Source organism: Prionailurus bengalensis, chromosome B3 (genome assembly GCF_016509475.1).
Source record: "Prionailurus bengalensis isolate Pbe53 chromosome B3, Fcat_Pben_1.1_paternal_pri, whole genome shotgun sequence".
Lineage (NCBI taxonomy): Eukaryota > Metazoa > Chordata > Mammalia > Carnivora > Felidae > Prionailurus > Prionailurus bengalensis.
The window spans coordinates 41,274,798-41,289,355 of record NC_057355.1 but is presented as its reverse complement, the minus strand read 5'-3'; the positions used below and the strand labels follow the sequence as shown (position 1 = coordinate 41,289,355).

The following is a 14,558-nucleotide window of genomic DNA, read 5'->3' as shown; positions in this document are numbered from 1 at the left end:
GTGTGTCATAAAACATCTGCTGTCAGATGTTCAAATTTAAGGCTCTCTGAAAAAAAGGACCTACTAATTATTGTTGTTGTTGTTATTATTATTATTTAAAGGAAATTCCCTTTTGGAAAACTGTAGAATAGATGTCTGGGACCCAAGCCTTCCTTCTCCACCTGTAGAACAAGCTATTGAACTGATGATGCTGAGTGTTTGAATAAAAAGAGGACTGTTCTTAAGTATTTGCACAAGGACAAAAATTAAGAAAGAAATACAAATTCTTTCTAATTATCCTCTAGTCCTCTCTCTCCATGGCCTGAATTTTCAGAGCAACTCATGTGCCATGTTCCTTCCCAGAGCCTTCTCTCCTTCCCCTGGCATAAGCCAGTTGGAAATCCAAGGTCAAGATCAACTTAAGCCAAATCCATCCTGGACCAAGCCTGGCTAGAACAATAAAAATAACTCAAGCTCTGCTGAATAGCAACTTTGTAGCATGAGTCACAGCCAAACAATGAAAAAGTAAGCTGGGGGAAAGACTGCCTGTCATTAGCAGGGATTTTCAGAGGGACAGTCCAGTCCCTTTGAATAGCAGATGAGGAAAGCAGTTAGAGAAGGGACATGTCTTGGCCAAAGCCATACAGTTGTTTTGGGCCTCTGGAGCCATAAATCCTTAAAGCAAGAGCAAGAATCAACAAGAGCTTAGGCTGAAGAAAGAGGATCCCCTCCTGGGGGTGGGGGGAGAGAGTCACCGTGCCAGGTCCTGGGATGCAGCCCGAGTGCGAGCGTGGTATGTCCTGAGGCTGCTCAGCGTTGGCTGCCCACCCATCTCAGGCAGCCGCTCTTCCTGAACAGGAGTCGCCTCTGTCCTGACCTGTGCCATCCCAGACATCTCTGGGGCCTCACCACATTTGACGACTACTGGGGAACATCTGTCCAGAGCACCTCTATTGTCTAAACACTAACACTGCCTTCTGAGGCACTGGCACTGCACTTTAAAGTCTACAGGGAGATTTTACACAAGAATCACCGCTAATCCATATTAAGCACATATAATGCCAGGCTCTAAGAATATGTCATCATTCAATCCTTGTGACGACTCTATGAGGTAGGAACTGTTGTTAACCCCATTTTACAAGTGACAGCATTTCAGCACAGAGAGGTTAAGTATTTTCCTCAAGGTCACACAGCTAGTAAGTGGCAGATGTGAATCCTGAAAGTCTGGTTCCAGAAGCCACGCTCTTGACCAATATAAGTTCCTCATTTTAAATGTACACAAAACAGTAGCAAGCTAATCAAATATCATCTAAATATTATTATTATTATTATTATTGGCAATCTAAACCAAAACAGAAATGGAAAAATTGAAAAATGAATATTAAGCTCCCATTCTACAGCAGATCTTTGGATTGCCAGGTATAAATTGTGGATTAACTGTGGTGATTTTATTATTCAGAGTCCTCAAGGCTCCAACAGGCTACAAGTCCTCAGGGGGAGCAGCAGTACCTTTGAAGGTGAACCAGGAAAGGATGCAAGATCCTCCAGGAGCTCATGCTGCCCATCGGAGGCCCCCCACCCAGCACCACCCCAGCGGTGTCCCGGAATATGCAGCCTCTGCCCATCACACACGCGGAGGACAGGATGAGCAGAACTGGTGGGAAACAGTTAGGGCCCACCTGCTCCCTCCCATCCCCAAGCTGCAGGCCACCCCAGAATTCCACCCAGCAAGACAACACTGCATTTACCTACCAGGTCCTCATCCGGCCTCAGGTGCACCTTCTTCATCAGGGAGCGGGTGAGGTGGTTACACAAGGAGACGATGCTGAAGGAGAGCTGAGGGAGACAGAAAAGGAACTGCCTGGTGAGAATGTGCACAGGGACCCTGGAGGGAACCAGGAACCCACCGGTGCCCCCTGCCCCCCACCCCTGAACCCTGACACACCTTCCATCGCCTGCGGACATACTGCTTCTTGAAATTCTCCAGGTTGACCACAGACTCCCTGCGGACCAGGGCTTGCTGGTTGTCCACCGGCTGGGAGACAAAGCAGAGCATGGTGGCTGACACAGGGCTTGGGTCGGCAGCCACCCCCTTCTCCACACCCCCGACCACATGCCATCGTTAGCCTGACTTTGGCGCCTCCTCATTGGGCAGGGCATGCACAGGGACAACACACTCAGGGCAAGGGTTACAGATGTCTCAGCTGTTCAGGAGACGGCCCTGGTGCCCCTGAGCTATTATTACCGCAGCCGGATACACACTCTGGCTGGGCTGGAGAATCGGCCCCCCAGAGGGGAAGAATGAGAGGCAGGGCCTTCAGTCACAGCTCACTTTAGGGAAGGGTCATTGGGCAGCAGTCTAGGATGCCCACTGTGCACTGGGCTGGTTCTGGGCTTAGCAAAACAGATGCTTTGTTGGCAAACAGAAGCTTAATACCCCATTCAAAAGTACATTGAAAGGGGTTGCCTGGGTTGCCCCGTCAGTTGAGTGTCTGACTTCGGCTCAGGTCATGATCGCACAGTTCATGAGTTTGAGCCCCACATTGGGCTCGCTGCTGTCAGCACAGAGCCCGCTTCAGACCCTCTGTCCCCACTTCTCTTCTTTACCCCTCCCCCGTTTGTGCTCGCTCTCTCTCTCAAAAATAAATAAACATTTAAAAACAAACAACAACAAAAAAAGTAAATTGAAGGAAATAGGGGCTTCGGTGGAGGTTGAGAGGAGATGGGATATATCATTGCCTTTCACAGCTTGGCAGTCAAAGCTCAGCTTAAATCCTGGCTTCTCCAACAAGCCTGGCATGGCTTCTCTGAGCCTCGGTTTTCTCATCTGTTTTATGGGGATAACATAATTGACATAAAAAACTGGACATATTTAAGCAGACAATTCGATGACTCCATTCTCTCTTGAATTCCTCTCTTTCTGTAAAACAGGCTTTCCTAGATCCAGAGATGGGTTTCAGAGGTTCTATGAACCTCCTGAAATGCTCTGCAAATTTTAGCATGTAAACTTATACATGAATGTTCAGAGCAGCATTATTCATAAAAGCCAAAAAATGGAAACAGCTGAAATGTGCATCACCTGATGATAGACAAAATGGAATATATCCATACAATGGAATATAATTCAGAAATATTATTCATAAAAAAGAATGAAGTACAGTTGACCTTGAACAATGCAGGGTCAGGACACTGAATTCCCATGCAGTCAAAAATCCACAATATAACTTTTAACTCCTCCACAACTTAATTACTAATAGCCTCCTGATGGCTGGAAACCTCACCGATAACATAAACAGCAGACTGACAAATATTTTATATGTTCTATATTTCACATACTGTATTCTCACAAAAAAAGTAAGCTAGAGAAAAGAAAGTATTATTAAGAAAATTGTAAGGATGAGAAAATACATTTACAGTGCTATACTGTATTCATAAAAAATATCCACATGAACGTGGACCCTCATAGTTCAAACCTGGGTTGTTCGAGCGTCCACTGTCCTGACACATGCTACAACGTGGATGAACCTTGAAGACATTATGTTGAGTGAAAGGGGCCAGGCACAAGAGGCCACACACTGTATGATTCTATTTGCATAAAATGCCCAGAATAGGCAAATCGATAGAGACAGAAATCAGATTAGTAGTTGCCGGGGCTGGAGAGAGGGGAGGGTGGGAGAGGCCTCTGAGAGGGTATGAGGTTTCTTTTTGGAGTGACAAATTGTCCTGGAGTAAGAGGGTGATGACTATTGCATAACCTTGTGAAGATACTAAAGACTACTGACTTGCATACTTTTATTTTATTTATTTATTTTTCTCTTGGTGTCTGTGACCGAATTTATCCCTGAGGCCCAGCACAGAGGATCAGGGCCCATGAGCCGCGGTGTTTCTGTGGCAGCCTTTCGGGCCGGCACCTGCCACGGACGGGCGGGCCCTGAATTTGACACGGCTGCTTGACTTGCATACTTTTAAATGATGAATTTTATGGTATGTGAATTATATCTTAATAAATATTTCACTTGAATGCATGTGTACAGATATACGTCTCTTCTGAGGAGAGCTGACAGATTTCATCCATTCTCAAAAGAATTCTGTGGTCTCAACAAATGAACTGCCCAGGATGATACGTGTGGTCCCATCCAGCTCAATTTTTCTCTCTGCTCCGACAGCCTCCTCACAGCAATGCCTCATTTGCCGCGCCCCCCTCCCCCCCCTTGAATGCTGAGTGACATAGCTCACGGACTCCTGAGTGCTGGTCTTGTCTCCCATCCACACTGGGAGCTCTCCTCCATTTTTGTTTATTTTCCATCATGGCGCTCGGCACCCGGGAAGCCAGTGCATACAGCTGGCCCGCACCGCTCGGGACTTAAAATCTTCTGGCAGAAGCCATTTTCCATGTTCACCCAACCCCCGTGCTCCTGGAAGTCCTCCGTGTGTTCCAAAGCCCAGTCCAAACGTGACCTCCTCCAAGACAACTTCCAAAAAGCAATGTCTCTCTCCCTGCCATGACAGAAACACATGTGGGCTCCCTCAATATTTCTCACTGACTTCGGCCAGCTCTGCGGTGGGGTCGTCTCACTAATGAAAAACAACTTGAAGGCACAGAAAGAATTTTCTTCATGGTTTTGTCAATGTCCTCTGGCCCATCTCCTCCCCACCCAGAGCATACACCAGTGGGTGCTTAACAGTTGTATAGCTAAATTGTTTCCCCGAGTTGCTGAAGAGACACTGGAATGAGATCCTAGGACCTGGGACCTGCTTGCTCCTGCCAGTGAGAGGCCCCGGGCACCTGGATCGGCAGCCATGACACCACGACTCCACACAACTCCACCTGGGAGCCAGCAGACTTCTGTTGGGGTCAGGGAACAGGGAGGAAAATGCGTACAACCCTGACATGGAGCAGGGTACGAGAAAGCCAGGGGCTGTTCATCCTCCCAAACTAAAACACTCTTTGTGCCAAAGAGTGACAGAGAATGGGAGGAGGGGACAAGGAAGACAGAGAAAAAGACGAGGGCGCTGAGGGGACCATCAGGCCCAGGTCTCGCAGCTCTTTCCTTAACTGCCTCTCACTTCCTCTGCCGCACCTGCAAGCCTAGCCCTGGGTCGAGGTCTCACCTGAGGGGAGATGCAAAAGAGGGCAGAGCCTGACTTTTCTGGTATCAAAGCCTTCCGGCAGCTTCCTGGCACTCTTGATGGAACCCAACAAGCTCATCCAGACCCCCGAGGCCTGTACCATCTGGGTTTTTCTCCAACCGATTTCCTCCCTGTCTCCTTTCTGTTGCTGTGTCTCCCATCACACAGTCTGCTTGCTGGCCCAGGAGCCCCAAATCTCAGGGTCTTTGCCCTTGCTCCTTCATATATTCACTTGGTCACTTTGTTCAGGTCTTTGCTCAAATGTCACCTCCTCAGGGAGGCCTCCCTTGACCATCCTATATAAAATAGCATCCCAACTGCCCCCACACAACTCACTGTGCCTGCGCCCTACTTCTTCATAGCACTTGTGGCTACCTGACATTTGATTCTGTATTTGTTTGTTCTGTTGTTGTTTTTTTTAACTTTTTACTGCTTATTTATTTTCAAGGGAGACAGAGAAAATGAGCGGGGGAGGGACAGAGAAAGAGGGAGACACAGAATCTGAAGCAAGTTCCAGGCTCTGAGCTGTCAGCACAGAGTCTGATGCAGGGTTCGAACTCACGAACCATGAGATCAGGACCTGAGCCGAAGTCAGACGCTTAACTGACTGAGCCACCCAGGTGCCCCTGTTCTGTGTTAATCTCCCTCTCCTGTACCTCCCAGCAACGGGTATCTCCTTTCCAGGGTGATTTCCTGCCTTCCCAACTCACAGAACATTTCTACCTCTAAATTCACCATTGTCTGTGATTCACTTTTGAGCCTAACCCTCGCAGGGGACACTTGCACTTTGCTTGGAGTTTGATGAGGTGGGATCGGTAGACTCTAGAAGAGTACGGACCTCTTTTTATCCACTTACTGATTGACACTCTTGCAGAAGAGAGATGCCTGAACCCCGTGGGCGGAAAGTCAACATGCAGTTAGAGGAATCCCATTAATAAGAATCCTACCTTCCAACTAGTCCAGCAGTGGAGCCACGAGGCCCAACTAAAATATGAGGGGGGATCATTCCCAGAGGCCATTAAGGGGATGTGATGCAATTACCTCTAGGGCTCTATGTGCTCCACAAAACAGCATGAACTCTGAGAAGGAGGCCACCCAGGCTATAAATCCATCAGGCTGGCCTTTCCTAATCAATGGGCCTCTTTGGTTGCTAAGAGGCTCAAGCAAATGCTGATACCATCTAATCCTTGAAAGTCAGAGACATAAATTCTGCAGTGAAATCTGTTCCCAGAAGGAAAGTGGCAGCAACACCATTGATTAAATTAGGGGTGTCAGTAGGGTGGGACTGGGTTCTGCCTCCTCCTAGCCCGGCCCTCTCTGCAAACAGACAGTGCCCACCTTCTAAGCCTGTTGTCCTTTGGGCAGAGAGTATGGGCGATTCTGACCAGGCTCCTAGGAGCATGTTTAGTCTCTCAGAAAAATGTTGGGAAGCGAGTCAAGAAGACAGAACACCGACTGAGTCAGGTTTTGTTTACGGAGATGCAAACGGCTTTGAAACAGTACGAGGGGTGTGCCAGGTCAACACCCACGTCCACGGAGCAGGGAGATGGAACAACAGCCATTCCCCTGGGCATAAAAAAGGAAGCCTGGCTTTACCGAAGAGGCACTCCAGCTTTTCTCTCAATATCAGGCCTCCTCTAGAAAACTGCAAACAGATCGCAACTTCTCAAACCTCCAACTATGCCATTTCTCCAGCCCCGTCCTCCACTGGAAGCCAGGGACACCTGAGTACCCACACCCCTCTGCTGCCTCAGTCTGCCACTCTGCCTCCCCCACCAGTCTCCCTTAATGGAGTCTTTCCATAGTTTGCATCTCCAACTTCCCCTTTTGCTGGCTAGAGCCTGGGCCCTGCTGGCCTCACTTCCCAGTTTTCCCAGGAAAGGAACAAGTGAGGCTGAAGGGGGCCTGAGTGTCAAGTTCCTTATATATGGGTGGGGAGAGCTATAGAAGGGCTGCGTCCCTGCCGGTTGTTTTATACCTAGAAGAAGCCAATGGAAACACGTGGAAATGCCCCTTTCCTTGCCCGGCCTGGTCTCACTTTTCTTAGTTAGGTCTCAGCCCTTTTAATCCTCTTTCCAGGACCTTCAGTTTTTTCTTTTCTTTTCTTTTCTTTCTTTCTTTCTTTCTTTCTTTCTTTCTTTCTTTCTTTCTTTCTTTCTTTCTTTCTTTCTTTTTAACGTTTATTTGCTTTTGAGAGACAGAGAGACAGAGCATAAGCAGGGAAGGGGCAGAGAGAGAGGGAGACACAGAATCCAAAGCAGGCTCCAGGCTCCAAAGCTGTCAGCACAGAGCCCAGTGTAGGGCTCGAAACCACAAACTATGAAATCATGACCTGAGCCGACTGCTTAACCAACTGAGCCACCCAGGTGCCCCAGGACCTTCAGTTTTCTGAGAAATTTTTTGTCCCCAGGAAAAGCTTCAAAAGCTCTCCCTCCTGGACGGTTACAGGAGACAGGAGACCTGAGAGATGTAACCACCAAATAAATGCCAAGTGTGGACTATGTTTAGATCGTGATTTGAACAAACTACAACAGGACATCCTTGCGAAAAGTGGGGACATGGGATTATGGAATGTGTATCCACATGATATTAAGGAATTATTCTTGGTTTCTGTCAGGCGTGATAATGGCACAGAAGTCATATTAAAAAGAAAGTGCTGGGGCGCCTGGGTGGCGCAGTCGGTTAAGCGTCCGACTTCAGCCAGGTCACGATCTCGCGGTCCGTGAGTTCGAGCCCCGCGTCGGGCTCTGGGCTGACGGCTCAGAGCCTGGAGCCTGTTTCTGATTCTGTGTCTCCCTCTCTCTCTGCCCCTCCCCGGTTCATGCTCTGTCTCTCTCTGTCCCAAAAATAAATAAACGTTGAAAAAAAAAATTAAAAAAAAAAAAAAAGTGCTTAGAAATTCATACTGAGGAATTTAAGTTAAGTAAGTCCAAAGTTTGCTTTAAAATACTCCAGAAAAAGCCGTGGTGCAGATGAATGGGAGAGGACTGGCCATGACTCGCTCACTGTCAAAGCTGTGTAACAGGCACAGGGAACTCACTGTAACATTCTGGATACTGATGAGAATCTCCCATAACAAAAAATTCGAAACAAAAACTTGCCCTCTGTTAAGTCTCTATAAATCTCCTCTTTATCTCCACTTAACAGTTCCTGGCTCCTGATCCCAATCTGTGCTCACGCTCATCCCCACCCCCACCTCCAAATTCTCCGTGGCACCTTCTCCACAGGCTATGGCTTGGGAAGGAGATGTTGGAGGGGGGACCTTCCCTGAGAACGTTTCTGCCCCCTGATGCCCCTCTTACTCTTTCTCAGTCAGAATTCATCTCTCTCCCGTCTTCTGGAATACTAGGTACCTCTATTTTACCACTTCTCATGGCCTTTCCCATCTCCCAACTGGGGTCCCCAACTGTTCCAGACACTGAGTCTTTTATTCAGGGGCTGTCTTGTCCTTATCTGTCACCTCCCTTCAGAGCCAGAGCACAATCAGTGTTTGTTCAAATGAACTGGCCCCTTCTGCTCCTCAAATGTACCCACTGCTGGGTCTTCCTCTACAGAGCAAAGAATCTTCTCCACAGGCCAAGAGTTTCACAGACAAAGGAGAAAAGGCCATTCAGTCCCACAGACATTTACAGAGGCTGGCAGTGGGGGTGGGTGCAGGGCACACAGCTACCTCCCACATGGGCCGACTGCTGCATGACGGAATGAGGTGGGAAGCCACCATCTTCATAATCACCTCTAAGGGAGGGTGGGTGATGTGAGGAGAGGACTCATGGGGGAGACTGGCTTCTCTTGTCATTATTACTCCGCCCCATCCCTTCTCTGCCAGCCTCCTACAGCTGCAGAATCACCTGTTACCACACCTTTTCCACCTTTCCTAACACAAAGCTGAGTTACCATGTGCCATGGGCATTCGGCTCAGAGCAGGGACAGGCTGCTGCCTTCCCAAGGTGCCGACTCTCCAGCTTCCTTGGGAACCCATGATCAGGAAGATGTCACACACTCAGCCTGCCCTCCCCAACAGCCCAGGGTGGCATTTGCACAGAGCACAGAGGCCAACCTCTCACTGCCTGGTAAATGAAAACTCCTCCTTTATGGCAGATGGGCCTAGCAGCAGCCCCCCACCCCCACCCCAGGCCTTCCTCCCTCTAGGTGCCAGTGAAACATTCCCCTCTTGACACCCCCTCAGGCCACTGTCAGCCCCACCCTACCCTTGACTCCACTGTTAAAATGCCAGCTGTGAACATGTGGTGGGGAGTCAGGTGGATTCTCTGATATTCCACAGGCCTCCTTGGGCTCCCCCTCAGTATCAGGTTCTGATGCCAAAGGGTGAGGAGAGTTGGACTGGCCAGGGGACAGAGGAAGGTCATGGTCTCCTCCTCCACCTTCCCTGAAAGACTTGGGAGCGCTTCTTAGTTTATTTCGATTTGTTTTTGGAAACTCTTAGTACAGAAAAGGGTCTGCTTATAAAACACCTAAATAATAAATAGTTAGTAATGACTAGATATGATCACAGAGAAGATGAGTCCACTACTGTGAGGAGAATCACTTATGGTTCTGACTCCGGCTTTGGGGATGACCCGCTGGGTGACTTCAGGCAGGCCCTGTCCTGTCAAATGCTGTAAAGTGAAGGTGTCTGATGGTCCACCTCTCAGTACAAACAGTGAGTGATTCATGCCACGATTCTCAACTAACTACCTTCCCCTCTCTGTTTCCAGTCTCTCCAAATCAAATCATCCTCAACATCTTACCCCTTTAAGTGCATTTTATTTGGACTTTCACAAGAAAGTTAACCTGAGTTATTCAATTGGGGGCTTCCTTTCCTGAGGAAATCTGGCTATATGAGGTCAAGGTCTACTGACACACAGCCAAAGGGACCTTTAATATCTGCAGTGTCTTCATGCCAAATGAGTACATCACATCTCATGACAGGGCAAGTAAGTTCTTGGAGAGACTGTAGACAGGTCACTTGTACCCAGTCTCCCAGGCAAGGCACAGGAAAAAGGGCTTTGCTATCTTCCATTGATCCCAAGATACACAGTTTTGGATCTCTGAAATCAGGACTTCTTTCCCATCAATGGCATTATGTCATTACTGTCAGTCTGAAACAAAGGCAGGTGTTTCAGAAGATGACCACACCGCTTCTGCCAGACATTGGGGGTCATTCAGCCTCAGACTGTATGACATTAGATTCTCTAATTGAAGTTCCTTTGGAGCACACTGATTGTGCAAATTCAGAAAGCAAACCTGTGTGAATTCCACACACATGGGGCCCCTCTTGTCAGGGGGGATTTTCCATCCCTCCATCTAGCATGAAGGGTGAAAGACTCAGGTTTCCTTGCCTTCCCTTTTTGCATGGTGGCTTTATTTCTCATTTACCCTCTCAGTGAGGGCATCCCAGCTTTGAGGAGAGGGGAAGCGGTCTCCTCTTGCACTTGGCTTTGTTCTTTCTTATTTTTGGTATATAAAATAACAACTCATCTTATATTTGATGGAAATATAGTCTCTTATATTTGATGAAAAAAGTTTCTGTAACCAATGCTATATACAATATTTGAAATGATCTGGCATGATAATGGAAAAGGAGGTAGGGTTCTGAAAAAATGGCTGCACGGGGTCAAAATCTCATGTCTCCTCCTAAACCACTTGCCATCTGTGCTGCTCTCTGGACATCCCCTCCCCCGCCCAGCACATCAGGCTGTTGACTAGCCCAGCACCCATCATGGTTCCCTATGACTCTTGGGATAAAGGCAGAGCTCTTTGATATGGCAAAGTACCAATGATCGTGCATCCTCTCCAGTCACATCTACACCATATACACACCTTATCCTCTGCCCTCCAGCTTTCTGTCCGTGCAATTTCAGCTTCCCATGCCCTCTCTACCACAGAGCCCTGGCATGACAGCTCTGTCAGGAACACTTCTTTCTCCCTGGTTTGCTTAGCTGACCTCACCTCCAGCATCACCACCTCAGGGAGGCCTTCCCTGACTAGATCAAACCCCCATAGCATGCTTGTGCAGCACTACATCCTTCTCTTTCATAGCGTGTATCCCACCTGCAGCCCTACATCTGTAGAATGTTCTTGTTTAATGCTGGAATCCTTTACCTGACTGTCAACTCCATGAAGGCAGGAAAGGAGCCTGTTTTCACTCAATAGTGTATCCCCTGTGCCAGGCTGAGTGCCTGGCAGGTGCTCAATAAACATTTGTCAATGGATATATGGATGAATCTGGGTGTCTCTGCCCTATAATTAAAGACTAAACTCCCGGAGCCTGGAGCAGTTAGGGGAAGCAGAAAGGGCAACAGACGTATCATCAGAAGGCCTCCACTTTTGCCACTACAGTGACCTTGGGCAAATCACATCCTCTCTGTTTCCTCAATTCCAAATTGGGAATAACACTTACCCTGCCTATCTGACAAGAGTGTTCTGTGAGTCTGTGTAGTAACTTTGAAATGATACAATCTGGTCCCTCACCCCCAAGCTTCTAGCACAGTGCTGGGCCCACACTCTGTCCATATGAGCTGGCTGATGTCCCTCCTTTAGGAAAAAGGAGAGGACATAATACAGTCCTCAAGAAGGTGTGCTTGAAGCCTGGAGTCAAGAAGGGACCACTGAGCTTGTGCTTTCCAGTCTTAAACACTCTGGAATTTCTCAGCCCTTTCAGGGCTATGCCCTAGTACATAAGAAAAGGGATCTTCTTGTTGAGTCCCTTTTTGTCTTCATTTCTAACACAAGGCTGGGGCCCTCAGTCAGAAGGGGGAAAAGTGGAGAAGGGGGAGATACTGCCCCTTCCATCCTGCTGAAAATCAGCCAGGGACAGGGCTGGATGGGAACAGAGAACTGCATCTTCTAGGACCTGTTTCTTGGGACAATCGTTTAAAGGTATGAGACATTCCACCTATACCTGTCAGAATACATGAAATAAATACATGAAGCTACTAACGTTTCCTCTGGAGCTGAACCGTAATGTTAAGCTGGATATTTATAGCAAAGTCTCCCTATTTCTCCATATACCTCTTATGAGGGTCGGGCATCCTAGGTTTCTGTCTCATCTGCATCAACTAGCTATGAAAGACCTTGGGTAAGTCATTTTTCCTCTCGGAGTCAATTTCCTCATCAGTTACATGGAAATAATAGCAACAACAAGAATAATACTATCCACCTTTCTGCTCAAGGAGTTCTTTTAAAGATCAAAGACGGTGCTTGGTAAGTGAAAAGTCAGTGCAAATGAAAGGTAATATTTTTCTGTGCATTTTAAATTCCTCCTTCTGCAGCAGGAAAGCACCAAACTGGCTTATTGTTATCCCTACTTAGCTCAAAGATTACCCAAGATCTGCAATTTATTAAGACATATAGGTGGGAGGTGAGATGTGAAGAAATCCATTATCACAGATCAATTACAAGCATCTCCCCAGGGCCAGCCATCCTCCCTCTGGAAAAGGGTAGGCTGAGAGGTACTCATTCTCAATTGTTTTAATAGCTTGGCTGCTCCACCAGCCACCTCCCAGAAAACCAGGTTGGTGAGAGGAGGTGCAGAATGAGTAACTAGCTAGCGCCTTTCTGATTCTGGATTCTGTGAAGGGGGTGGAGGGCTATACTCCATACACACACCCTAAGGATAATTCTAGCTAATGCTCTGGCAGGGCACTTGGGAACACGCTTCTGCAAATCATCCTGACTGCATTACTGACTAGATTCTGGTGCTCAGGGTTTCAAGCCAGCCAAGACTTCCTTGCTGCATGATCTGTCGAGCTGCTCCACTAGGGACTCCCTGGTGTCCCTGCAGAACACGGAGCCCAGGCCATCTGTGTTCTTACTCTCCAGCTGGAAACTGCCCACCAGTTCCTGGATCCACTGTAGGTCTGCTGAGAGCTCCTGCCTTAAAGCTTCAAACTGTGCCTGCAGATGGTCCAATTTCCTGGCCATGCTTCCGAGGCTGGACCCTGTGACCTGGATATCTTCTCGTAGGAGCTTCTTCAAGGACTCCACTTTGCGGAACTCATACTTGAGCTGGGAGAGGTCGTGCCGGGCGCGCTCACTCTCCTCCCGGTACCAAGCTTCCTTCTCATTGTATATGGAGACCAGAGCCTCCACGTCATCCTGGATGGTGTCATGGGTCCCTGCCAGGGCACGGCATCCCTGGTCCACCTGAGCCACGTCCTCCACTACACGGGCAAAACGCTCAAAGTTGACATAGGTGTTATTGGGAGGCATGCTTGAGTGGCATTTGAGGGTGTATTCTCTTAGGCGCTTGGTCTTCAGCTGGGCAGGCTCTGTCTTCTGCTGTTCCGGGGCTCTGACTTCTCCTTTGGACTGGTGGGTGTTTAGACAGAACAGCCAGAATTAAGTTGATGCCAAATCCAAAGCGCAGTTCAAGGTGCAGGAAGAAGGCACACAAGCAGCCTCTTAGGCATTCACCGCATGCATCAGGCCATGGGGAGGACCATGGTGGGATGAGCATCCCCACAGATGATAAAAAAGACTGAAGAGTACAGGGGTGCGGCCTCCATGCTCACTTCAGGGCAGGGTGGTCCATGGCCATTAGAGAAGGTCTCCACACACAAAGCATTTAGAGGTGCTCACATAGACAAGCAGGCTATAGCCAGGACTCTGCAGGCATCCACTCCACGGCAGGAGCAGACAAGGCCATGGCTGACAGAGGGAGGCTGAGAGACCTCTCTCCTTCAGGACCAGGTGGCATCCTGGGCCTCAGCAATACTCAGCATGCTAAGCCCGAGAAGCTGCCTAGCTCTGTGCTCTGGGCCCACTCAAAACCTAGAGGGCCCTTTAACAAGCAGATGAACCTGACCTTCTCCCGAGCACTCCAGCCCTCCCTGCTCTCCATCCTCCATAGCCCTACCTGTGCTGATCTGCATGCTCAGATCAAGCTGGCTAGGCCTCTCATTTAACAATCCAAGTGATTTCCTCCAGGTGAATGGGAAATCTGGTGATGCTCTAGGAGCGCACATCTCATCAATTAGCAGAAGTAGGGCCAGAATCCTGGTCTCCTGATTTCCACCCCACCAAAGTGCCTTTTTTTTTAAATTTAAGTAATCTCTATGCCCAAACTGGGGCTTGAACTCCCAACCCCAAGATCAAGATTTGCATGCTCTACAAAGTGAGGCAGTCAGACACCCCTGGCCATAGTGCCTTTAACTAGCACTTTACTGTACTGTGAGCAAGACCCTCCACAAACCAGTAGCTGGGAGCCCAATTACAAAGTAGGCCAGGCTGGAGTCCCTCTGTACCCCCCACCTCCCCAGAGGGAACAGCATCGCCCAGAGGGTGGTCATCTCTCCTCCGTACCAGGCTTCCATCTCTGAGCCCCATTCCCTGAGGTCTCAAGGTGCCTAAAGAAGCTGGCTGACTGGTTGGAGTGTCATCCTTTATTCAGAGCCCCAAAAGTCAGAAAGAAGGAGCCTTGGTTACAAAGTTGACATTTCTAATTGTCA

At 48.5% G+C, this 14,558-nt stretch overlaps 1 protein-coding gene and 1 non-coding gene across 4 annotated transcripts in view; both read right to left on the bottom strand.

Annotated features, from left to right (window-relative positions):
• DAPK2 (death associated protein kinase 2) overlaps positions 1-14,558 on the bottom strand; it is a 118,358-nt gene that overhangs the window by 1,309 nt on the left and 102,491 nt on the right. For 2 of the 3 annotated variants that reach the window (XM_043555203.1, XM_043555202.1), the window contains exon 10: positions 9,859-13,419. In XM_043555203.1, coding sequence (XP_043411138.1) covers positions 12,811-13,419 — 609 coding nt within the window. In that variant the 3' untranslated portion in view covers positions 9,859-12,810. Of the gene's footprint in view, positions 1-1,731; positions 1,816-1,924; positions 2,015-9,858; positions 13,420-14,558 lie in introns of those variants that run through there. The other variant, XM_043555204.1, reaches the window with a different exon arrangement.
• Positions 3,797-3,930, bottom strand: LOC122469867. Its single transcript, XR_006293747.1, has one exon. It is a non-coding gene; the product is annotated as a small nucleolar RNA SNORA5 (small nucleolar RNA).